The 26,089-nt window shown below is 37.2% G+C and overlaps 3 protein-coding genes across 3 annotated transcripts; 2 read left to right on the top strand and 1 right to left on the bottom strand.

Moving 5' to 3' along the window:
* The first annotated feature begins 1,269 nt into the window (after positions 1–1,269).
* Positions 1,270–4,631, top strand: LOC137734738 (MATH domain and coiled-coil domain-containing protein At3g58210-like). The gene is made up of 4 exons (XM_068474011.1): positions 1,270–1,428; positions 1,527–1,682; positions 2,250–2,419; positions 3,382–4,631. Exons 2-4 carry the CDS (start codon positions 1,561–1,563, stop codon positions 4,368–4,370), a joined length of 1,281 nt encoding a protein of 426 aa, XP_068330112.1. The 5' UTR covers positions 1,270–1,428; positions 1,527–1,560; the 3' UTR covers positions 4,371–4,631.
* A 9,585-nt stretch (positions 4,632–14,216) lies between these two features.
* Positions 14,217–16,410, top strand: LOC137735650 (uncharacterized). Its single transcript, XM_068475092.1, has 3 exons — positions 14,217–14,351; positions 14,655–14,824; positions 15,044–16,410. The coding sequence occupies exons 1-3, from the start codon at positions 14,230–14,232 to the stop codon at positions 16,027–16,029; spliced, it is 1,278 nt and encodes a 425-aa protein (XP_068331193.1). The 5' UTR covers positions 14,217–14,229; the 3' UTR covers positions 16,030–16,410.
* A 1,310-nt stretch (positions 16,411–17,720) lies between these two features.
* LOC137733228 (CO(2)-response secreted protease-like) lies at positions 17,721–24,527 on the bottom strand. The gene is made up of 11 exons (XM_068472379.1): positions 24,420–24,527; positions 24,172–24,275; positions 23,928–24,025; positions 21,763–21,915; positions 21,179–21,290; positions 20,456–20,993; positions 20,274–20,374; positions 19,923–20,165; positions 19,466–19,580; positions 18,889–19,102; positions 17,721–18,667 (listed from the first exon to the last, which is right to left on the bottom strand). The coding sequence occupies exons 1-11, from the start codon at positions 24,525–24,527 to the stop codon at positions 18,117–18,119; spliced, it is 2,337 nt and encodes a 778-aa protein (XP_068328480.1). The 3' UTR covers positions 17,721–18,116.
* Between the last annotated feature and the right edge of the window lie 1,562 nt (positions 24,528–26,089).

Genomic DNA, 26,089 nt, shown 5'->3' with positions numbered 1-26,089 from the left:
TCTCCTTAGCATTACCCTTCTGTTAACTTTTTCTTTTGTTTTTTTTTTTTTCAGTTTTTTTTCCTGAAAAGTTAGGGATTAAAGGGGAAGATTGATTGCAACGTGTCAAAAAGATGGCAACATATGGAAAACAGCACAGGTGTCAGGGCGCTCATTTGTGCGGTACATCAATTGTTTGGGTATTTGGTATCCAGTTACACTCCAAAATATTGACGGTTCGTATAAAATGTCGTAAAGGCTTGTGGAGTGGCATCACAATTTGTCACATCTATTGTGTGGAAACTGATCCTACTTTGTTTCCAATTATGGGGTCCATTACTTTCCTTCTATCCAGTGGGACCTGAGCAGTGTGTGGCTTATGGTTTTCCACGTCATCTTGTAATTCCCTCTTGCTCCTGAGGAAACAAGAGCCATGAAATGTAAAGAAAATCCACAAAACATAAGTCACAGCCTCATCCTCTTCCCTCTTCTGTTTTCTCACTCTCTTTGCAAGTGCCAAGATTAACTCCCACAATGCACCGCCATGAATTCATAGCAAGATATTCACCTCCACCTCTATTGATGGCAATAACTACACAAGCGCTTGACAATGAGGAGAATATGAGATTAACAGGGAAGATTATTTGCAACATGTTAAAAGTGAAATATGTATCAATTTAAAAGAGAAAACAGTGGTTAACTAAAAAAAAAATATATATATATATATATATATATATATATATAGCATGCAACGTGTTAAAAAGATGGCAAATATAGGCCAGGTGTGTGGTGCTCATTTGTCGGGTACATCAACTTTTTTTTGTTTTTGTTTTTTTTGGGCAAATATCTAGTTACATCCCCAAATATCGACGGCTTGTATTTAACATCGTTAAGGCTTGTGAAGTGGCCCCATAATTAGTCTCATCCTATCGCGTAAGTTTGACATTATCCCCCTAACACTTTAAAATAGAGAAATGTTAAGAATATCAAATTTTTCAAACCAAATTGCAAATTAAATGATATATTACCTACAAAAAATAAGTATTTTAATTAATATTTAATTAATAATTTAATTATTTACAACTATATTATTTAGTTTGTAAATTTAATTTAAAAAGATTAATCTCTCTACGATTACTCCTCCGAGTTATCACGTCGACAATAAATTTCACTGATACTGTAGACTGTAGACATGGCAGCTTCCGTGATTGGCGACTGCTTTGTTTCCAATGATGGGGTCCACTACTGTCCTCCTGTTCAATGAGACCTGAGCGGTGTGTGGCTTATTGTTTGCCACGGCATCTTGTAATGCTCACTTGCTCCTGGGAAAACAGGAGCCACGAATTATATCTGAAGAAACCTACATAAGTCGTTGCCTCATCCTCTTGCCTCTTCCCGCGCTCTCACTCAATCTGCAAGTGCCAAGTTTGATTCGTTCATTTGAGGAAGGTATGTGTTCGTTGTATCTTTTTTATTTCTGGGTTTTTTGGGTGTTAAATGTTAGTATATAAATATGTACTTTGGTGTTTTTCTTGTTTGTTTTATAGATTGTTAGGTGCATTTGAGTTGCAGAAGAAACAAATGGAGAAAAAACAAGTTGGGGAGCTTGTATCGGTGACGTTCACATGGAAGATTGAGAAATTCTCTAGGTTGAGATCCCAGAAACATTACTCCGATGGTTTTAATATCGGTGATTTTGAATGGTATGTTTCACTTTCTTCTTCAAATTATTACTCGATGACATTCTTCGTTTTCTTATTTCATTTTTTTGGTTTGATTTTTGTTTATATGTGTACTTTGGTTGTTTGGTTCTTGTATATATGTACTTTGGTTGTTTTGGTTCTTGTATGTATGTACTTTGGTGGTTTGATTCTTGTATAGTTGTATATATGTACTTTGGTTGTTTGATTCATGTGTGTATGTACTTTGGTTTTTGATTCTCGTATATATGTACTTTAGTTGTTTGATTCTTGTATGTGTACTTTGGTTGTTTAATTCTTGCATATATGTACTTTGGTTGTTCAATTCTTGTAACGGCACACTGAGGTTTTTTGTGATAAAACCCTACTTGTTATGCTGATATGTGGTAAGATGCAAGTAGAGAACAGGACAGTGTACGTTTGATTAGAGTCCGCCGATGACCCATCTTTATGAAATCTTGATATAAATATCAAACCTTGTTTTTGTTCTCCTTCTGTACCCGTCCAGATTAAAATAGGAGTGCGAAAATCACTTTTCTTATAAGATGTATATGTTGTTTTAACCGTCAGGCAAATTGTCGTATATCCGAAGGGCAGCAGCGGAATCCCTGGAACACAAGACCTGTCGATATATTTGAAAGTTGCAGATGCTTCAGCATTGCCATCTGGGTGGAGTAAATATGCCCAATTCACCTTGACTGTCGTCAACCAAGTCAAATATGATAAGTCCATAACAGTTGGTAAGTCACATCCCCTCACTGCCCTCCCTTCATCTTGTTTATTTCACAATTATGTTGGTGCATTTCTGTTGGTTTTGCTTTCATTCAGGCTCTCACTTGCTCGAATATTATTATTTTACTTTAGATTGCAATTCAATCTTTAATTGCCTTGTCTGCACTTGTTATGTTTTTCGCAAGACTCCTTCGTACCAAGTGTTGTCTATCGGCTTTAGGTTTTGGCGTCAGTTGCAGTAGCAATTTTTGTACTTCATGTCGCTGGCAAAAAGAATGGAAATATGAAAGTGTGTTCTCTTGTTTGTTCTGGACATACAGCGTCCCACTAAGTCTCAGATATGATGATTGGTGGAAATTAGGCTCAGGTAAATTGGGCGATTCCAAAAGGTATTTTATGAATTGTTAAGTATGCAGTTCTCAATGTCATGGGAAAAGGCATGAAAGTCAAAACTCTGAAGTTGAAGGGTGATGGTCGTTTTTTGGGGATAGAAACGTTGAAACTAGGAGGATTTTGAAGGATTGTTCAGGGGTAGGTGTGCTTGTGGTAGAGTTAGTTTTATGTCAACTCTTTGGGCTTCGGTCAATGTAGAGTTCAGGGAGTTATCCATGCATGCCAATCGTCAGCATGGTTGCTGGACTGGGAAGTTGCAGCAGTTGATTGAGTGTGGCTTGAAGCTTGAATGTCTGGTCTTCTAATTTAACTTAATTGTTTTGCTGCTGTAAATTTGATAATTTTTGTATTAAGATTTTGGTTTCTTCTCCAAAAAAAAAAAAAATTAAAGAGGAAGAAGAGTGGTAACTTTTACTTTCCCATAGAAAGGAGATTTATTTAGTTCTTCAGAAAGCATGTCTACTTGTGGTGCCCAGACATGCTAGACCACCAGAGAACAGAATTACTGTGTACATGATAGTAATGTTGAGTTTCCTTTGTTGCCTATGAGCTATGTTTTTCTTATTTTGATTTACAGAAACTAAACATGTGTTCTGCGCAAGTAAAAGAGATTGGGGCTTCACATCATTCATGCCTCTAAGTGAGCTTTGTGATGTCGCCCAAGGGTTTATTGTGAATGATACATGTGTTCTTGAAGCTGAGGTTGCTGTCAGTCAGGTTGATTGTATGGCCGAAGTCCAGGAAACCTGGTTTTGTCCTCCTAATCCCTCACACCATGAAGATGAAAGGCAAGGGTATTCAGATGTGGAAGCTGTACAACTTACAGCGCCTATTTCTGAACAGGTGCTTGCTTTTCAGGATGCACCAAGTTCTGAACAAAAGCAAACAAATGCTGATTTTGACCATGTTCTAATCTCTTCAGTAGCAGTCACGACACTTAGTTCTGCTCAAGTGCTGGCCTTGTGGGACGGACCAAGTGATGGACAAGTTTGTACTGGGGGTGACGATAGCCCTGTTGAATCTCCGATAGGCAAGGAACATGAGCAAAAAACCTCTGCCCCAGTTGGCGAGCTCATGGATTTCAGGGGTTTAGGGAAAATAGACAAAGCTTTTGTTCCATTCCTGGAGGAAGTCTGTTTGTTGCATCCTTCATTGATCGAGTGCCAAAGGAAGAGGAGTCCTATGTTTACTGAATGGGCATTCACAGCTTTGGGCAGACTCCTGCATTTTCTAAAGACTAACAAGGGTACAGATATGAACGAGGATGCTTGTGAGCACCTTCGACTTTTATGGGAGGAGCTTGAGTCCTTCAGATTTGACTTGGCTTGGTTGGAGCCTCATGTTCAGTCTGCATTGGGTATGAAGAAGTTTGTGGAAAGGGAACTAGAGGTAAAAGAGCTGAGAAATAATATGGATGCCTTGAAGATTGAAGTCAAGAGGTTGAAGGCTAGGCTAAATTTGGCGGAGTTAGATTTTGAGGATGCGAAAAGAGACATGGGAGAGGCCGAACAAAGCTTTGTAGAAATAAATATGGATGGCGAGCTCGGTTATGGTGGGATGCATTAGTAGCCGTACTGCTTCTCCCTTCGATGTGAACACCATATGCAATGTATATATGTATAACAGGCAAAAAGTCCCTTGTTAAGGGTGATCCTGTTTGTAAGCCACGGTGAGGGAGACCCCCTCCGTTGCAATATTTGTTATGAACCAAGCCCCTCCGTCTGAACACTATCAAAATCCCTGTTGTTGAGAGCTCCAATACTATCGAGCAACCACTTGTCAACCGGTATGAGAATTTTCACCTTAATTTGACGTTCAGTATTTTGCTTGTGTGGGTTTAATTTTGATGATTTAGGTTCTTTAATTTCGTCGAAAATCTGCTTGGTCTTCCTTCTGTTCTTGCTGATTGTTTCTATTCGCATTCTTTATCGTTTCGACTTAATTCTTGCGGCACAAGGGCCTTATGTATTATATTTCTGGGCTTTTATGAGGCCAATTGGAGAAGGAAGCTAAGAGGCTGAAGATCATTGTGTTCAAATTTCGTAATTTTTCATGGAGCCAAATGTTCCAGTTTTACAAATCAATCCTGCAGAAGTAACTTTCCAGTCAGAACTGCGCAGCTGCAGGAGAAAAAATATTTGGAAGCTTTTCCGATTTTTCCTAGCGGTATGCGATATATGCTTGGAAAGATAAGAGATCAAGCTACGTTTTCCATATTTTTACAGAATTTTCCAGAGGATAAACAGACCCTAGAACTGGCGTGCACGACAGATGACGTGTTTCCCAAGTCAAGAAGGATTCTTTCCTAGTTTATGTCATTAATTATTTAGGGGTTTTTTTTTTTTTTTTAGGATAGTTTTTATCAGACTTTTGAGGGTTTCACTAGAATAAATAGAGGGCCTTAGGCTATCTAAAGAAAAGGAAATACACACAAGAACGGTCGTCCCAAGTGAAGGAGGACAGTTTAGCGTGCTCTTACCCTTCTTTTCCGGGTTTTATCTTCTTCCATAACCTCTTTTGTAATTTTTATTATGACTGTGTAACTAAAATACTTTTCAAAGGTTTATGATGAAGCCATAACGTGATTATTTCCGAAGTATCTTGTTGATTATTATTCGATTACATGCCATGTTTAGTTCTTAATCTTTGTGCTTAATCTATTCCAGTTTTGAATGTTCTTGTGACTGGCCATCATTGTGAACTTGTTTATAGATAACTAGATAAGTCTAAGAGGATGACCAATATCAATTAGGTTTATTGGAACTAAGATTAAGGAAAGTAGACAAACTAGTGAGGATGACCAATATCAAATTAGTCCTACTTGGTTGACATTATTCTTCAGTGCTTAATAGATTTTTATGTGTTTAACTGTACGCCTAACCAATAGGATATAGCTATCACATATAGATACACGAGTTGATGTCTGACCAAGGATTAATTCATATCTTATAAAGAACAACCTTAAATATTGGCATGGTAATTGGATAGTAATCGGCTTGAAGAAAAGGGGATACGATTGTTATTGGTGGATTCATGACCTTAGGCTTTCATCACATTAATTTCTTTCAAACTTTCATTCGTTGCGTGTTTTTGTTACTCATATTCCTAGTTTTATTTTAACTTGAAGTTTTAATTATTTTTCATAACCAATTAGTCAATCATTCGTTTCCTAGTTAAGTTAAGTTTCACGTAATCAACTGGTTGAATTAGTATTAAAAGCAATCTCTATGGGATCGACCTCATATTTGCGTTTATTTCTGCAACTGATTCGTGCACTTGTGAGTTTAATTTGGTTTAAATTAATCTATTATTTGGGTTAGTTTAAATATACATCAAGGAAGAGCTTTGGAGGAAAGGGAACATTGTAAATAATTATATCACAACGTTTGCTATACTTGCAATGTTTTTATGCAATGTTTTTTAATATTTATGTTTATGCAGAAGCAAGGTTTTAAAGGTGCTAGTCAGGAGGTGGGTAGGGGCAGGGGCCTAACGCCTAGGTGTTAACACTCCACTTTGTTTGTTGTGAGACTTAACCTACTTCTACATCCTTTACTATAGATTGGGTCAGCCTTGGCAAGTGCGAGCAGGGAGATCGTCTGGCGCCCCAAACAATCGTGGGCACAAAAAATGTTAGGGCGGTATATTCATATATGTTTTTTATAAGAGTATAAATTTTTAAATTTGATTAAATGATTAAGAAGTTTAACAAGAGATGGTTTCTGCTCCTTAAAATTAAGGAGAAGGTTTTGGGTTGAAAACCATACACGTGTTTCTTTATTTTCTAATTTTTATAAATTTTTTTTCATGTGAGTATAAATTTACAAAATTTGGTCCAATGATCAAAAGCTGTGGTTTCTACTATTTAAAATCAATGAGAAACTTTTGGATTCAAAATGCAATTCATGTTTTTTTTTCAATTTTTACAAATTTCTGTTTGGTTGTTAATATTTTTTACCTTATGTTCGATTGTAATTACTAGCTAGTAGTTATGTAGGTTGCAAAGTCTAACCATCAACAAAGAGTAATGCTGGATAGACCAAATTTGCAAATCATATGACGTGTAACCAATAAAAAATAATTACGTTAGTCAATACTTGTAATAATTGTGGAGCCTAAAATAATCCAAAAAATTCTAGAGGCGAACTGTGACATCCCGTCCCGGGATTATTAAAACGTACGTGTGAAATTACAATTTTGCCCCTAGTATGTTTTTCGTCACGTTGTGGGGTTGTTTTGTGTGTTGTGGCATGTGTTGGGCCACAAACACACACCTGCACACTCTCTGTCCTTCCCTTCCCTCTGTCTCTCTCCCGTGTCTCTCTCTCCCTTTCTTTTCTTCTTCTTCTTCTTCCTTCGACGTACGGACAAACATCAAAACCACCCAAATCCTCACAGATCGAGGAAACCAAGGACACATATGAGCTCGTGAGGTCGAGGCAAGCTCAGCCATACCCTTTTCAGGTGAGAAACACTTCGTTTTCACGTCGTTTCGACGATGGCCGATTTGAGTACTGTTCATGCAATAGTTATGCTTTGAGTTTTAGGGATTTCTGAGCTTGTGGTTGTGTTTGTGAGGTTCCCAGGAGCTTGGGAGTGGCTCGTTGGTTGAATTTGGACGTCAGGATCCTTGGTTGTGGAGTTGGCCGGTTTTGGGAAGCTTGCACAGGTATAATCTAGTGAGTTTTAGACCTTAAAATGTGTATGGTTGTGTTCTACTAGTTTAGGACTTTAATTTGGTGCAAGAAACGTGGAAAAAGGTGGAAAAACGAGAGAGTTATAGCGATTTGCAGGTTTTCCGGCGACGGTACCCGGCGACGGCGACGGCGACGGTGCCGGCGACGGCGACGGCGCCGGCGTCGGGGACTGGCCGGAGAAGAAGCAGGAATATTCGGTTAAGTTTAACGGAATATTCCTGACGGCAGGGGTTAAGTCTAACGGAATATTCCGTTAGTTGACGGCGTCAACTGACGCCGTCAGTGTGCAGTGCACGTGGCCGCGCGTGGGGGCGCGTAGGGCCGTGCCTTGGCCGGCGCGTGGGGGCGCGTGCGTGGTCCAAAAATTTTTCTAAAAATATGGGCGTGATCCTGAGGTTGTGTAGATCACGTTGGTATATTCATTTGTCCATTTTGAGCAATGTATGAGAAGTTATTACGAGAAACGGGTTATGTGCTTTAAAGTTAACGTTTTTATAGTTGTTTCGCATTTAGGTGACACGTACCCAGAGGACGAGCGTGCACACGCGAGACAGGGGGGCTACGACCCTTCTACATACCAGTGAGTGGGCTTTTGTTTTCCGTATATACCTATATACATATTAATTCCCAGAAATTAGTATAAATACTTCGTTATATGCCATTTCTTTTATATATAATTGGTGGTTATGCATGAGTAGTGGCATATAAGTTTAATTACGTATTCAATTATGCATATGTCATATATATTTATATGTGGGTGCTGTGGAGGCATAGGTAAGTGCCAGGTAAGCGTTCTTTAACGATTGCATTAAATAGTGGTTAGAGATGCTTAGAGAACTCATAACCTGCACCCCTGGTGTTAGTGCTCCCGCCCAGAGTAGGGCACAGTCCTTCACGTGTTGTTCACCTCCCGCACCATACGCTCAGCTTGGATCCAAGCTAGGTGCATAGGCCTGTCGTACAGACCACAGTAGGTGGTTCCGACTCGTAGGTGACCCGCGATTATTCGCACAGCCTTCACGTGATCGTAGCACTAGAGCGTATATACATGTTACACCCAGGCCTGTCGTACAGACCCCTTTAGGTGGTTCCGACTCGTGGGCAGGTTCAGTTATTGAGTTTGAGATTTGAGCTCTATATGCAGCCGTACAGGTCACGTTAGGTGACTCCGGCTGCCAGAGGATTATGCGATTGATATGACTCATACCTGAGCACTTGCATATCATTATGAGATTTTGACATGGCATATATTGAGCATGATTGGCATACCCTTGAGCATGTTTGGTATATCTATACATACGTTTATATGTTTATTTTCTGGGAAGTATACAGGTTTTACGGCGAGGGGTTAGATAGTATTTTGCTAAATGGTTTTCAAAGAGCTTTGTTTTTGCCCACTCACGCTTTTGTTTTGCGCCCCTCCAGGTTCTAGTTGCTTAGCCGTTGCGGTGGTTTCCCTTAAGAGCTTTTCGGCGTTCTGACAGACACTCCACATTGTAGGGTCGCCTTCAGGCGTACTACTGTTATCGTTTTTGTTTGGACTGCTCTAGACCTGCTCTGATTTTGTATCACTTACTAGCACTTATATTAGTACCTTGTATGCTAGTTTTGAATTATTCGTACCTTTATATTACTACTTTACTAGCTTCCGCACGTGCACATGGCTACGTCACCTTTGAGTGACGGTCAGCACACTCCGATCTCGGTCGGGGTGTGTCACGAACGTGGAATTTTGCTCAAGAAAAATAAGATTGCCCTCAATAAATGGGCAAGCTCCTTAGATATTCCCACGCGCATATCACATCTTTATAGGTCTCAGCAGCTGAATACGACTGCCCACAGTTCACCTGTCATTGGTAAGGAAAAGTCAAAGCATTAAAGATATTAATTACCCTAATCCTATATTTAATACATTCCCATTTGACGATTGACTTCAATCAAGTAAGTAATCCAAATTCAAATCAATTAGCGATAATTACTTCATTATCTTAAAATATTATTTCCTATTTATTATCTTGAGAATATTTCTCCATAAACATTGACCAATAGGATGCCGCCATGGGTAGGATAAAACCCTAACACTATGACCGGCCCTCTCCCCTACCCTATATTCTACCAAATTTCACAAGCTTTTGCGATCCTAAAAAATTCCTAAACATTTTACTCTCTCAAAGAAACTGACTTAGCATCAGAGATCCATTGGCCTAACCCCCCACCCCACCTCGTGGGAGTGTGAGGCATAGATCTTTGATCAAATGTGTTTATTGTTTTGCATGTGTGTTGAAGGCTAGGCTAAATTTGGCAGAGTTTGAGGATGCGAAAAGAGACATGGGAGAGCCCGAACAAAGCTTTGTAGAAATGAATATGGATAGCGAGCTCGGTTATGGTGGGAGGCATTAGCCGTACTGCTTCTCCCTTCGATGTGAAAACCATATGCAATGTATATATGTATTACAGGCAAAAACTCCCTTGTTAAGGGTGATCCTGTTTGTAAGCCACGGTGAGGGAGACCCCGGCCCCTCCGTTGCAATAGTTGTTATGAACCAAACCCCCTCCATCTGAACACTATCAAAATCTCTGTCGTGGAGAGCTCCAATACTATCGACCAACCACCTGTCAACCGGTATCAGAATTTTCACCGTAATTTGACGTTGAGTATTTTGCTTATGTGGGTTTAATTTTGATGATTTAGGGTCGTTAAATTCGTTGAAAATCTGCTTAGACTTTTTAACATCTCCTTTAAAGATGCTCTTAAAATGACACTAATCATTTGTATAGGTCCACTTGACAATATTTTTCATAATCTAAACCGATCATTTTTTAAGTTATGGTTATCATCTTTAAAAAAATTTCACTAAATCAAAAGTTGTTTAGTTATCGACATGTGACCTGATAAATAGACGAACAAGATGTTGTCAATAAACAATAAAATCTTCACAATAATTCTAAACCATTTCCAATTTGAGTACATTTTTCAAAGATAATCTATGAATAATGACATGAAAAATGAATAGTTAAGGTTATGAGATTAATTTGTGCAGCACACCCAAATTAATGGTCAATGCCATATTACTAACTGGTTAATGCTCAAGAAATAGTAGATAAACCAGTTGCATCCAGGGCCGGTCTAAAGATTTTTGAGGTCCGGGGCGACGTCAAAAAATGTGCCATCATTTTATATAAGAAAATTATTTGTTTTCACACGTAAGACATCGATAAAATTATACTTAGAAAAACACTTCAAACTTAATAATTTAGAAACAAGGAAAAACTAATTTATTTTGTATCGTGAGGTGGAACAAAAAAACTCTAGGTTTACAAGTAGAAAGATATGAGTTTTGTTTTCCATCTGAACTTTTAAAGTGTTTTTGTATAAATCGTGATGTGTTTTTGCTTATTTACTAACCTTGTCAATATGGGACTAAAAAAATAATGATATTTTTGAGTCTTTAATTGATATGTATAAGTAATAAATTGGTACTAAATTAAACTTTTTGATGACACGTTATATGATTTGCAAATTGGTTTCAAAATTTGGTCAATGCATTACTCTTTGTGGAAGATTAGAAACAAATGTTTAAAAATAACAACCCACATAGCTACTAGCTATTAATTAAAAATAAATTAACAACTAAACAAAAATTCGTAAAAATTGAAAAGAATAAACATGCACTTAGCATTTTACTTAGGACCTCGTTAATTTTAAACAACAAAAACCATTGATTCTAATTAAACTTCTTGGTCATTTAGCCAAATTTTATATATTTATACTCTTATGAAATGAAATTTGTAAAAATTGAAAGACAAATAAACACACATCTTGTTTTGAACCCAAGACCTCCTCATTAATTTCAAATGACAAAACCACCAGTTCTAGTTAAATTTCTTCATCATTGAACCAAATTTTATAAATTTATACTCTTATGAAAACATATACAAATATACCGTCCTAATAATTTTGGTGCCCTAATTATTTTAGACCGCAGACGATCGCCCTACCCGCACTGGACCTGGGCCTGGACGGCCCCGGTTGCATCTCGACTATCAAAACCAGGATCAGCCTTGTCTCCATCTAAGTTTAGTATGAGCATCTGTATCGCCGGAGGTATCCATTTGATGATAGGGATATGATTTTGTATAGGTCTCACATTGGTCATCCTGTTAGCATTGAAATAGTCCTTACCCACCAAAGCAGAGCAATCATTGGGATCTTAGCTGGGTGGTAGGGTTTGCAATTCCGGAACAGCACGCCATAACCTTTTGCTCCATTTAAAAATTGAGTTTAACCAATAGCGCCACGCCTCCATATACCTCCGTCACTTGCTGAACAAAAAAATACAACGTAAAATAGGAATAGGATCCTCATTGTGAAAATTCACAAAATCAATCAATTGTATCTGTTTATCTTATATTGTACGGTTAGAAATCATTTTAAATTTTTAATTTAAAACTAAATATAAATAATATTTAACAAAAGTTGATCGCACAATTTACGATAAATGAACATAATTCATTAATCCGTCAATCCCCACAAAGAGGATCCTTGTCCAATAAAGTCCATCTTAACATGACGTTTACATTTTATTTAATTTTTTTTACTAAAAGCTGAGGAGAGCATCCTACCCATTTGAATATAATACTTTGAATATCTTGACAGCCACCACAACTAGTTCATATTATATATACTAGTATAAGTACCCATTATATATACTAGTATAAGTACCCGCACGTTGCAGCGAGTTTTTAAAGTATATAAAATATGCAAAAAAATTTATACACATATACAACCAAATTAAGGGTTCAATTATGAATTCGTATTCTTGTTTACGGTTATATTTGCACACATACACTAATTAGCACTTTTAAATTCTTCGATTGTCATTTTAGAATTTCTTTTACTTTTTATGATATACATGTTTCTCGGTTAAAATGTGAAAAAATAAAAACTGCCAATGTAAATTGTTAAAATAATTAAGTAATATCGTAGCTCTCAAATCCATTTAATAAGATACATTAAAAAAAATTTGCAAGCTACCTATTATCGTTAATCAGCAACTTTTTACATACATTATTTTGGTGGCAGCAAAGATGGATCAACAACCTTCTACAAACTTTAGTCCTTGCATAACATTGACAATAGTAATATGACATGACAGTTTTATGATCATAAAAATCAACCTTTGAAAATAACAATTGATAAAAACCTGTTCAGACTCAAGATGAAACTTCTGACACTCACATGATAAATCTGCCATTCATCAAGTATCATTCTTGAAAAACAAAAAAAAAAGTATTAGATCCCGAGGGATTTGGATCCTCGCCGGATCTCCTTGCTAGGGATCAACGAACACGGACTGTTGATCAAAAATCGTGCAATCCCAATTAAATGCTTTTTATATTTTTAAAAGTAAAACAATATTGTTTTGCGTGAAAATATAAAAAGAAAAAAAATTATGACCGCACGATTTTTTATCAACTATCTGTGTTCGTTGATTCCTAAGATTCCTAGAGAGGGGATCCGACGAGTACCCAAATCCAATCCCGAGCACATGCCAAAGCTCTCATTCAAAGACCAATAGATGATGCTACAACAAGAGCCAGCCACCAGAGTCCAAATTGCAGACAACGAATAAGCTCCTGGATATGCTGCATTTTGATTAATTATAAAATCAATAAAGGAAAGTCCAAAAGTACATCAACATTATGCAAGAAACATGGCCGATAATGCATATATAACGCAACATTCATGGGAAATCTTTATCCCAGCAACTCATACAAAAAATATTAAGCAAACTATATTAATCAACTAACGGTTACTCTAACTCAAAATCTAAATGCAACTGAACAAAAATGTCGCCCTGCGAGTAAACACCTCTTGTTGAGGTCCACCAACTGTAGCAGTGATCACTCCTATACCTCCTGCTAACATAATTAGAAGCAGAAACCAACCACCTCTCGCCATAAAACGCCGAACATATTGGCCAATAGCCAAACTGAAATACTTTAAATGTCTTGAACGGCTGTGTTGCAAGTTTTAAATTTTCTAGTTCCTGGTGATGCTTCAAACGGAGTCCTGCGAAATTCAAAGATTACAGACAACCTTCAGATTTTCAATCTGACAATTTAAAAAATTAAACTACTTTCCTCAATTGGAATTTGATTAAACATTTAAAGAGTTAAAATAATCAAACTTTTTGTTCCTCCGCCTCCTCAACATCCTTGATCAATATTCCTCAATGTATCAATGTTTGCCTCTAACTTAGAACAACTGATCAACAGAGCAGCTCATCGCCGATCGATCGCCGTCGGAAAGCGCTCTCTCTCCTCCGTCTCTCTGTGTTTCTCTTTTTAGACTGAAATTTGAAGACGGTTTCGAAGTTCGATTAAGTGTAGAAATTCGCTTTGTTGATTTGAGGGTTTTAGGTTTTCTCCAATTTATTCGTTTGAGGTTTCGAATATTTGTTCTGTTAACTGTGAGCAACAGAGCTAAAGTGGACGATGTTTTGCCAGATGAGGCGAGGAGGCGGAGGGGAAGAAGCGGTGAAGATCCACGCGTCACCATTCTGCTCTCCGTTTGACAGCAAAGCAACCGTGGCAAAGTTGAAATAACGGCAAAAAAAGAGGGGTACTGGTTTTAGTATATATAGATAATATAAAGAACAAGCTTCGGTTGTGTGATAAGTTGGTGTTTTCTTGTTTAGTTTGTTGCTCTTGAGTTGCATAATAAAATGGAGAAAAAGCAAGTTGGGGAGCTTGTATCTGTAACCTTCACATGGAGGATTGAAAAATTCTCAAGGTTGAGACCCCAGAAGCATTACTCTGAGGGTTTCGCGGTCGGTGATTTTAAATGGTACGTATGTTTTAGTTTCTCCGCTGAATGAATAAATGACATTCTTCAGTTTCTTATTTCCCTATTTTTCGGTTTGACCAAAAAAAAAAAATTAAATTACAACGAAGATCAACCACATGTCAAACTTTAATCTAGAAATTACTGAACAAGAAGATATACTAAACCAGATATGACAACCAAAAGTAGCAAGGCCATCATGTTCGCTTTCAGATAGATGCATGTAATAATAATATGAAAATTTTACTTGAGAAGATGCTAAATCATTCGGTCTAAATGTCTTTTTTTTGTTGTTGTTTATCTCAGGCAGATCGTTGTATATCCAAAGGGAAGCAGTGGAAATCCCGGAAAGAACGACCTGTCGATATATTTGAATGTCGCAGATGCTGCAACATTGTCATCTGGGTGGAGCAGATATGCCCAATTCACCTTGACCGTCGTCAATCAACTTGACAGTGATAAGTCCATAACATTTGGTAATTTATGTACACTCCACACTCTTCATCTTGTCTATGCACTTGTTGGTGTTTCTGTCACTCAATCCTTGATTGCATTCTATGCAGTTTTTATTTTTCATTTTTCACAAGACTCCGTACCGAACAATTGTCTGTCAGCTTTATGTTATGGCGTCGGTTGCAGTAGCAATTTTTCTATGATGGTAATGTTCTGTAATCCGCCGTTGTTTGATTGTACAGAAACTAAACATGTGTTCAGCGCAAGTAAAAGTGACTGGGGCTTCACATCATTCATGCCACTAAGTGAGCTTTTTGATTGCACCGAAGGGTTTCTTGTGAATGATGCATGTGTTCTGGAAGCCGAGGTTGCTATAAGTCAGGTAGACTACACGAGTGCTTCTGAAGTCCATGAAACTTGGTTTTTTACACCTATAAAACCCTCAGAGAACGAAAATGAAAGGCAAGGACATTCAAATGTGGACGCTGCGCAATTTCCACAGGTGCTTGCTTTTCTGGATTCACCAAGTTCTGAACAAAAGCAAACAAATGCTGATTCGTTGCAAGCTCCAATCTCTTCAAAAGCACTTACGACATCCAGTTCTTATCAAATGCTTGCTTTCCAGGAAGAACCAAGCTCTGAACAGTATTGCCCTGAGCCTAACGATAGCCCTGTTGAATCTCCCATAGTCAAGGAACATAAGATAGCAGGCTCCACCCCACTTGGTGAGCTCATGGATTTCCGGGGTTTAGGGAAAATAAACAAAGATTATGTTCCATTTCTAGAGGAAGTCTGTTTGTTGCATCCTTCATTGATCGAGTGCCAAAGGAAGAGAAGTCGTGTGTTTACTGAATGGGCATTCACAGCTTTGGGTAGACTCCTGCACTTTTTGAAGACTACAAAGGGTAAGGATATGATCGAGGATCCGTGTGCGGAGCACCTTCAGCTTTTATGGGAGGAGCTCGGAACCTTCAAATTTGACTTGGCTTGGTTGGAGCCTCATGTTCAGTCTGCTTTGGGTATGAAGAAGTTTGTGGAAAGGGAACGACATGTAACGGAGCTGAGAAATAATGTGGGTGCTTTGGATATTGAGATCAAGAGGTTGAAGGCTTGGCTAACTGTTGCGGAGGTAGAACTTGTGGTTGCGAAAACAGACATGGGAGAGGCAGAAGAAAGCTTTGTTGCAATAAATAGGGATAGTGAGCTCGGTTATGGCGGGAGGCATTAGCCGTCCTTGCAGAATTCTCTCTTTTATACGAAAAAAACATGCAATCTATGTATTACAGGTCAAACTCCCTTGCATGTTAAGGATGAATGTGATCATGTTTCTTAACAATGGAGTGGGAAAGCCCGGCCATTTCAGTTTTTGTTCTGAATCAAACTCCTCCAGCTAAAGATCAGTAGCGATGATTCCGGGTTTTATTGTAATGATTGTCGTTTCTTGTTTGTAGTACTAGCTAGGTTTATTGAAGCTTAAACTATAATTACATCTGGTAATTTGTATAAAGCCTTAGTTAATTTGGCATTATGTCTTGTATTCTAGTTAGGTGCACCAGCTCATATGCAAGACAGCTTGTGGCTTTTCAATCAGCCCAAAGACGAACTAGGGTTTGCCCTGATAGATAATCGCTTGCCATGTGGAATTGATAGTGTATGTGTCTATAATTGTGGTCTATGACGAGTTGTTGTACATGTTTGATGTGCGATAATGAGAATGCACCATGTAGCAGTGTAGTACATGGATGGTCCTTCATGGTTAATTCGCACTAGGGAACTAAACTATTATATGTATTCTATGGCCCTGCCTGTTTAATCCGTATTGGGTATGGTTCTACCTCGTTAATCCATATTGGGGAACCGTACGTATTCAAAGGTGACTCTGCTTGGTTAATCCGCATTGGGGATTCACTAACTACTGTTATAGGAAATGGTCTTGCTTGTTTAATCTGGATTGAGGGACCACGCTAATAGTTGTATGCCTATGGTTTTGTCTGATTCATCTGCATTGGGCAACCATACGCACTCTAGGAGTGGTTCAGTTGAGTTGGTCTGAAACCCTACATTCTGGATTTCGTTGAGTTGGTTAGGAATCCCGCTTCTGATTTGGTTCCCTTAAGTTGGATCAGAATCCCGCTTGTGTTTTTCGTTTTGTACCAAGATTCTGCTACGTGGCAGAGCATGCGGTGGCTGCGTTTGCTGCTATTGAGAATCGTAGCTGTTTTTAGGAACGTTTTGAGCCAATCGAGATTTGTTCAGTTGCTGATCATATTTGTACTGGCCTTGGCAACCTCCAAAAGGGTTCTAGCATGTGATCATCTTGACAACCTCTCCGACTCTCCAGCCAAATAACATAACGGTTATTCCTCCATTTTCACTTACACTGGGTTCTGGGGAGTATTTGACGATGTTCCTAAAACCTTGAACGTAACAAAAACTGCTTTGACTGAATTGCCTGCGCTTAACGAACAGAGGGTGTCACACGCCGTGCTTAAATGTCCTCCTAACGGTGGAGTAAACCCACCTCACACCCACCCTTGCTCCGCTGAACTTTTGTTCCCTGTTATTGGTTCTCTGCTATTGCTTCCCTGTTAAACACGAAGAACGTTCTATATACACAAAAGCTTGGAGTTGGAGGCATGTGTATGTGTGTTTCCCCAAGGGACTATTCCATTATCAGTTTAACCCGGTAGCTGATTTACCAGCCTACGCTATTTTAGCATTCGGAAATCCAAATATACACAACAGTTTCTGTGCTTGTGTCTGTGTTTACCACCGGAATAATTGAGACCGTTAAGAAGCCCAAGGCTGGCCTTGCCGCTCAAAAATGAGAGATTACACATTCTTTTTCGGGCAGTGGATTACTTGAAACAACAATCAAGGCTACGAAACCTTGTCATTACCAAATTTAATTAAAACATATTAACAAATAGGTAGTATTCATTGTCCAAATAGAGAAGGAAATACAATCACAGTAAAAAATACATTTGTCAAATAGCAGCCGGATGGCACAGTGGATAAAAAGAATGACTGAGACAGAGACAAGGAGATGGCGAAAGGTTTAGGGGATTCATAAATTAGATCAAAATGGCTGAAACATTGCCTTTGTCCATTCGTGTTATGCAACACTGACGAGCCTTAGCCTTCACCTCGTACCAGCTTTTTTTCTCTATGCATATTGAGGACGGGTTTGTGATAATATAAAGATGTCAATCGTACTTTTGGCTTCCTCTTCTTTCACATTTTCCCATCCTCACATGAAAGATCTCTTCTATCTTTTAGATCACTCCAAGCAGTTAACACTTTCACCTTCCGACGTTACTCAACATTCACACTAAACACAGTACGAACTGAATGTTGACCATTAAACCATATAATGGACCCAAAATTGTAGCCGCTAGTAGCCTTCTTGCCGTAAAATGACACTTGGAAAGACACTGTCCTCACACCCTCAGAAAAAACCAACTTCTCCGGAAGTACCTTGACTGTTAATCCTACCGGAGCCTGCACCTTTGCAATGTACGTAGAATTCCGGGCTCCAACGTTGGTCACGGTTCTTTCAATAGCCTTTGCAGGTTGGCGCCGGCTGAGCTTACTAATGGAGATGGAGGGGTAGTTGATGTTAGAGATGAGTTCTTCAGTGGAGATTTTAGGGCAGTTGAACTTTGTGTTTGACATAAATCTTATGTTCTTCTCTGGGTAGCCGTAATAGCAAAGGAATTCGAGATAGTTTTCTGTTGTGGTTTCGAAGACTAGTCCCGGGTTAAGAGCTTTAAGTGGGTTTACTTCTCCGACCCCCACCTCGTGTGGATTTGCAAAGTGGTTAGAGCTGTTTGTCAAAGGCTTTTTCATGTTGTTGTAAATGGTTGCTGAAACAAGAAAAGATGTCGATATAAGTATCTCCTATGTGCCGGTACTTTCAAGTGAAAATAAACTCAAACAAGTATAATCCAGGTAAGGAAATGGCGTAATTCTCATGCTGTAAGTATCTTCCTAAATATTTTGCATTGAAGTCAAATGAAAGGATTGATGAACACAACATCGTTAACATAGAATGGCTGCACAAGATGTCAAAATGTCTATAGAATACCTGTGGTCATAAGGGCTGATTTGATCATGGAAGTAGTCCATCGACGATGCACTGACTTGATGAATGCAGCAGCCCCCGTTACGTGTGGACAAGCCATTGATGTCCCGGATTTTATGGAAAATTTTGATGGCTTCTTCCCATTTGGGACTGCCCCTTTTTCATTCTTGGGAGCTATGGCAGCTAAAATGGCCACTCCTGGAGCCATTATATCAGGCTGAATAGCACATAAAGAAACACGAAAAGTAAATACAGTTAGTTTTGCAAACAACTGGTACATTACCGAAACTTGGTAAATGTACGGGTAAGCACATTTTTTGTGGGTGCTGACTGATTTGTGACAATGAAATCGACCTGGCATGTAAAGCCTTTATTATCCAATTTCATCAGGTCTGTACACTTGCTTCAGAGTTGGAAGGTTTAGTGCGAATCCAACTAAATCATGGTTTCCAACTTTATAAATGTTTGGAGAAATGTAAAATTTGGAATGCACATCAAATTAAATACATACGGACATATCTAATGTTACGATGCAGGTGAATTTCAAAAAAACAAAGAGGTGCAAGCTAAAGAAAATAACCTTCAGAATGTTTTCTGTAAGCTCTGCAGGACCCCTTGATGAAAAAAATGCAACAGCCGGTGCAGGTCTATACCGTGGAACTACAACTGTTGGAAGAATCCTTGCTGTTGGGTTTCTGTTGTTAAGGCATACAAAATTCATTGCGGCCAGCATAAAAATTGTAATCATAACTGATGCGTATGAAATTTGTTGTAATAGAAGCTCAGATTCAATGGCCATATCCTTTAGCAAGGAATCACCTTATCACATAGGTCTGACTGGAAGATATCAGATATTCAGCAGCACATAATATCGAACAAAGTAGCACACGACAAGAACATGTAATAACCGAAATACTGAGAGTTCGTAAAAATGATCCCATGTATTCAACAATGCAAGGAATTATATAGAACGAGTATTATGGACAACAAAAACACACATAAATTTCTCAGCATAAATAGTTTACATAAATGCTTACTTGGTAGAATTTATGTACTCGAGAATCTGAAACCCTGCAGTATTGCCAACTTCTGTAAATGGGAAAATGCCAGAATCGAAGGGTACACCTTTCTCAGCTTCATCAATCAAAATCAACCCTTTGGCTTTAGTATCAGCAACAACTAATTTCTTGATTCTCCGTGAAACAGCCGGGTCATCATCAACACAAACAACTATTTTGCCAACCACTTTCTTTTGATCCAATGATCCTGGATAGCAATTTCTGCAGTTAATTGCAAAACCAAAGATTTTATCTAAATGCTAAAAGAATTATCACATGAATACGAATTCCAAAAGGAAAAGAAGCCGGAGGATGATGAATTATGATCACCTTGCTTCAGATACAGGCGTGTAAATGCCAGCGGCATCTTTTCCAAATACAAGAGGATATGTCTTCGCATGAGTGAGATTGGAGAAATTGATGGCTGAACCCTATTAGAACCTAGATATGAGAAACTTTTGTATAAGCAAGATACCGAAATACTAACTGCAGGACTTCATTAAACGTCTTACTGTGAATGTTCTCCCATTTCCAAGAACGATATTAGATTGGAAATCCCTATCAATGTTAGAAGCTGCAATGGTGAAGATCCACGGTGCTGTGTTTACAATAGTGTAAGGATCGGGACCATCATTTCCTGCAGAGCAAATTACCATCACTCCCATTTGCTCAGCATGAAATGCTCCGATGGCTATGGGGTCATTTAAGTAGTCAGGCTGAAACAGTGAGCTCATCCCAATGGAAATAGATATTACGTCTACTCCATCTCTAACTGCATCATCAATAGCCTTCAATATGGTGGCACCAGAGCAACCAACATCAGAGCATGCCTTGTAACACGCAATTCTAGCTGACGGTGAGCCTCCCCTTGCTATACCTTGTGCTAAGCCATAATAACTAGCATTGGGAACTTGCACACCGGCTGCTATGGATGTAGTGTGAGTTCCATGGCCAACAGAATCTCTTGGTGAGCCATTTGTAGTGGCTAAATGGCTCTGGTTATCGTTTGTTGTCAGCGAAACATTATAGTATCTTGCACCTATCAACTTTCTGTGACAAAAAAAATGTAATGAAATCAAGATGTTGTATCTTACACATCAACTTTTAAATAATCTCCAAAACATTCATTTGAATCCCTTTCTTTCTCTCTTTATTTTTCTCATTATAAGCCAGGTGAAATAGCGATTAACACCATAAATGCAGTGTTTAGATAGAATGTGAAACAATATAATCACCTATTACAATTAGATTTCTTGAAGTCAGAGCCTTCCATACAGACTCCTTTCCATCTTGAAGGGACTGCACCGATTCCCTCATCACTGAAACTCGGAGACTCAGGCCAAATACCTTAATCAACACATTAAACTTTCAAAATTATTCTACAGAAATGGAGTTGCTATGGAAAAACTTATCTTATAAAGTACGCGATACACAAATAGGATTATCATCATAACATTTAGGGATTTGGACTTTGACCATGTAGTCTGTGAAGTAGCCATTGTTTTAACTTTTTAGTTAGCTTATGGAAAACAAGAACATCAGTTGTTCCCAAGTTCTTCTTATCCATAAACAACGTCGTTTTATATTTATTCATTTTTCCAATACAAATCCTAAATACTAAACCAAACCCGAATTAATTAATCTTTAAACGCATACGAACAAAGATCAGCAGAGGATCCTATTTCTGTTTACATGTTCTCAGTTTTTTTTTGCTTTACCTTTTTATTTGGACCTTCGTATACACATTGTACCATAGAAAGAGAAACAAGATAAAAATTATCACTGGCAAAGAAACTAGAGCAGAAGGATGAGGAGTTACCTGTGTCTATCATCCCAATTATAACATCACTTGATGGTTGCAAATACTTATTCTTCGATGCCCTGACAGATTCCGCCTCCAAGAAATCCCAAGAACGTGTTGTATGTAGTTGGAGTATTGAGTCGGGGAAGATGGAAACAATATCATCATTGCCTGCATGTTGCAGAATGGCTTACACATTTTTTTTTTTCAGATTTTGAATATGTACATTTACCGGAGTTAAACTTAAGACATTCCACTTACAAATGGGAGATACGTACTAAACTATAGCAAATGTTGCAATGTTAAAACATCTCCATTCCATAATAATATAGTTGATTGACTAAATGGGTTGTCTATATATTTATTGCAGTTAATTGACTAAATGACCTAGGTTTAATTGATTTTTAATTTTGATATGTTATATAACCAGTTCCGATAATAAGCAGGGAGTTTTGTGAATCAACCACAAAGATTTTTTTATTGAGAATTCCTACTTATCCTTCAATAGCCAAGTATTATTTCTCAAATAACTTTTTAGATAGCTAGTGAAATGTTTTCAAAGCTAATTCGACAATTGAGTTTTATTTGAATTATAAAAGAACTAGAAGCTTTTAGTAACATGTAAACGATGACGATGTAGAGAGTTTAAGGTCTCATCTCAATATTTTGCTCACCCGCACAATTGTTCATATGAAACAGTTGAAATTTAACTAAAATTTTCAATTAGTTAAATCCAAATAAAAGAAATATGTGAAGAAAATTTTTCACTCATCTCGTTTCCTCAACCTCCAAGGCATAGGCCCAAAAGAAAGAAAAACTAGTCTAGGTTGTTCTTGGGCAGCAATACCTATGAACACCATCAGCTACTCCTGAGGGAGCTCCAACATAATTAAGCCCAAATCAAACAACATATATCCCAACAACCCCATCTTCAAATATTTCGGAAAAAATATATTTTTTTTTTTAACAAACGAAATTACCAAGGAGGGGTGGATAAGCTTTACAATGGGGTAGAATTTCATTAACAAGTCCGGCTCTTTTGTTCACCTATTGATTTATGGATATATAGTTATTGATTTTTAAATTTGATATCGAAGGTCTTGATTAAAACATTAGAAGAACATTAATCTGTTCTTCAATTTAATATCAAATCTAAAAGTGAGTAATCATATCAATAAGTGACCAAAAAAACATTTTTTTATCATCGATTGTACGTATCTCCTATTAAATTGCTAGTGAAATATATATATATATATGACTGTATACAACACATAATAATGAGAATTGAATAATAATAATATTATTATTAATAATAATAATACTCTGTTAAATTGCTAGTGAAATATATATATATATATATATATATAATATACATGACTGTATACAACACATAATAATGAGAATTGAATAATAATAATATTAATATTAATAATACTTTACTATAAGCACAACTCATCCAACATGTGTTCTGGAGATCTTGGATCCGTCTATTGTATTTGTTCTATATAAAATTCAGTGAGATAAATCAAAGCTTTTTATAATTTTTTTTTTTTAATAAAAAAACTAGCTGTATTTCTGCAACAGCTTCTTCTTCTGTTTTTCTATTATTCCTTTTTATTTTCCTTGTTATGATGCATGGCTGGTAGTTGGTAAAGAAAATTAATGAACAGAGTTTGAAAACTTTGAGTTTTAACAATAAGGATAAAATAAAGGATAAAGTGAATAGTATCATGATTGACTTTTTAATATAAAAATATGATTTTTCGTTAAAGTAAACAGTACCAAAAGTTTTCCGTTAAAGTTCCATTTTAATTAATTAGTACGGGCCCATGATATAATCATTCTTTATAGTTGATACCAGAACCAGCGACGAGTTGCTCTATATATTGTGGTAGGGAGGGACGAGGGACGGAGGGTGACTACATGTGCATGCCTGAAATTACCTACTTAACCATGCATCCTCTCTCTCTCCCTCTCTCTCTCTCTTCCTTGACGGATTCATTAGTAAACTAATAATATAAATAAACAACAAAAGAGGGATCTGGGATCCTAATTTGAAGGTGTACAAAGTAAATACACACACACACACACACAGAGATATATATATATATATATATATATATATATATATATATATATATTATCTAATGAAATAGTAGAGAATTACAAAAGGAACTAAATACCTGATAAAGTGGAAGCTTCAGTTTCTGTAAGCATGGCAGAGAATCCTCTAAAAGCATGATTATACTTGTGTATTACAGAAATTCTGTCAATCTCATGGCTGGCAGAAACAGAAACATGATATAATATATTAATTAATGACTAATTGTGCAGAAAAATTAGATTAATTGATGAAGAATTAATCCCAAAATTCATCAAGTTTATGCTGGTGATTATGATGTTCCTCATGATTATGGTGATCATAACCTTGGAATAATGGATGACAACATTTGCAAGTATGCTGATTCATCAGCTCCATTATCTCTTCCATTTCCATTTGAGAATGAACTTCCCATATAGACCACATGATGCTGCCAAATTACCAATGACATATGAAAGAATTTAATTTAGAATATTCAAACATAACACCATCCGTATCCATTTTCTCAGCAACCAAACAGAGAACAAGATTAACCAGAAGACAGTTTGGACACGAACCCATAATTCAAAGTTACCTTGGGAATCTGAGTTGAAGTAGTAGTAGTAGTAGTGGCGCCACAGAGAGAGAGGAGGAAGCAAGGTAGAGAGAGAAAAGGTAGGAGTAGAATTAAGGCATTAGCCATGGAAGCAGCTGAGTCTGTGACTGAGAGTGCTTCTTCTTCTGATCAGTTAAGTGAATTGGTTTAGCAAAATTTAGAGACCAATATTGTAATTTTGTATTGTTTTGAAAGTTTTGCTTATATATGAAGTTATACATTTTGTAGGCTCAGTGTGAAGGGAAAGCTTTTTAATTGACTCATTAAGAAGCTTGAGCCATGAGCAAAGCATCTTTGATGCTTTTGTGGTTCTCAATACATATGTATCATAAGCATTCATAATTTTCAGTGAAATGCAAACATCCATAATTTACTTCTCAATTATTAGGTTATTAAAGTAACATTAAATCCGCCTGATGTATGTCGATGTTCTTGTCCAAGACATATAAACATATGTGTGTATTTGTTTGGGTAAGTGATCATCATGTTAAAGTTGGACCATCCAAATTCAAACCTAGTGTATTTTTAACTTACTTATCTCTGTCTAGTAAGTTTAAACTTGAGATCTAATTTCATTAAAATTGGGTCACCGACCAACTTGTTATACTTTTCACGGTGTCAATTGCAGATTTCTTCAACTGACACCTACTTTCGTCAAAATTTTTGTTGGTTTTATATCTCATCCTTAACACGGCTACTTTTCTTGAATGTATATAAGAACTAGAGCTTGTATTTTAGGTTTTAACTCTCTAGTTCAAATATCATGAACTAAAATATAAAACTTATGCCAATTGACCGAGAAAGACAGTGTCAAACCTGTCGACAGTGTCAAACCTGTCGATTGGCACATTTCTAACTTAGATTTTTTGGCATACAATAAAAAAATAAAATACAAAAGATAAAGTATCAACCTACTTTCTCCACTCTTCCTTGATAGAATGTGAATTCCTCACGATGCTATCATTTAGTCAACAGGAACATGGGTATTGTATTTAAGAAAATTGATTATTCTAATGATTCTATAAAATTCAAGTGCTGAACTAACCAATCTGAAAAGAAAAACATAACAAATTTATAAAAGCGATATAATTAGTCTATAAGAGCGTTTAATCAATATGACAATAAAAAAATTATTCTTAGAACATTTAGCCAGTTACCCTTATATTTTGTATTACTTCTTCTTATAAAGGAGAAGCCATACAAAAATAGCATTTCAACTGCAGATTCCAACTTTTTTTGTTTTTCTATTTGGGTAATTTTTTTTTTCCAGTTTTTTTTTCTAGTAAACTTGTATTGCAAGTAAACAATGACTCTTTTCATGTGCACCATTTTCTGTTCTTTTTCCTGTTTCCTTTATTCTCTCTCTTTTTCCCATTAATTCCAATTTTCCACCTTTAAGTATCTCAATTAAAATATTTGTATATATCCCACTTTCTTTCTTTCTTTCTTTCTTTCTTTCTTGGTATTCTATTTTTTGTGTTTGTTATTTGATGAACGAGTTTGGCCACCAAGAAAAAGTGCAGAAGAGCCTTGCAAGTGCAAGCACCATTACCGGCTTTTACCGCATCAACTTTGTAAACCAATCTTATGACTTTAGGAAGCATTAATCAACATTATACAAATGCAATCGAAGTTTCTTAGCGGAATGC

This window comes from Pyrus communis, chromosome 5 (genome assembly GCF_963583255.1).
Source record: "Pyrus communis chromosome 5, drPyrComm1.1, whole genome shotgun sequence".
Classification (NCBI taxonomy): Eukaryota; Viridiplantae; Streptophyta; class Magnoliopsida; order Rosales; family Rosaceae; genus Pyrus; species Pyrus communis.
This window is presented reverse-complemented; position numbering and strand designations above follow the sequence as displayed.

Bases quoted from the DNA above. Each gene is read 5' to 3' on its own strand.
- LOC137733228 (XM_068472379.1), bottom strand. From the start codon at position 24,527: ATGGCTAATGCCTTAATTCTACTCCTACCTTTTCTCTCTCTACCTTGC. The intron at 20,375-20,455 runs GTAAGACGTTTA...AGGTTCTAATAG, and splicing joins GAAATGGGAGAACATTCACA to GGTTCAGCCATCAATTTCTC. The intron at 19,103-19,465 runs GTTATTTTCTTT...TGTGCTATTCAG, and splicing joins TTACAGAAAACATTCTGAAG to CCTGATATAATGGCTCCAGG.
- LOC137734738 (XM_068474011.1), top strand. From the start codon at position 1,561: ATGGAGAAAAAACAAGTTGGGGAGCTTGTATCGGTGACGTTCACATGG. The intron at 1,683-2,249 runs GTATGTTTCACT...TTTAACCGTCAG, and splicing joins AATATCGGTGATTTTGAATG to GCAAATTGTCGTATATCCGA. The intron at 2,420-3,381 runs GTAAGTCACATC...TTTGATTTACAG, and splicing joins TGATAAGTCCATAACAGTTG to AAACTAAACATGTGTTCTGC.
- LOC137735650 (XM_068475092.1), top strand. From the start codon at position 14,230: ATGGAGAAAAAGCAAGTTGGGGAGCTTGTATCTGTAACCTTCACATGG. The intron at 14,352-14,654 runs GTACGTATGTTT...TGTTTATCTCAG, and splicing joins GCGGTCGGTGATTTTAAATG to GCAGATCGTTGTATATCCAA. The intron at 14,825-15,043 runs GTAATTTATGTA...TTGATTGTACAG, and splicing joins TGATAAGTCCATAACATTTG to AAACTAAACATGTGTTCAGC.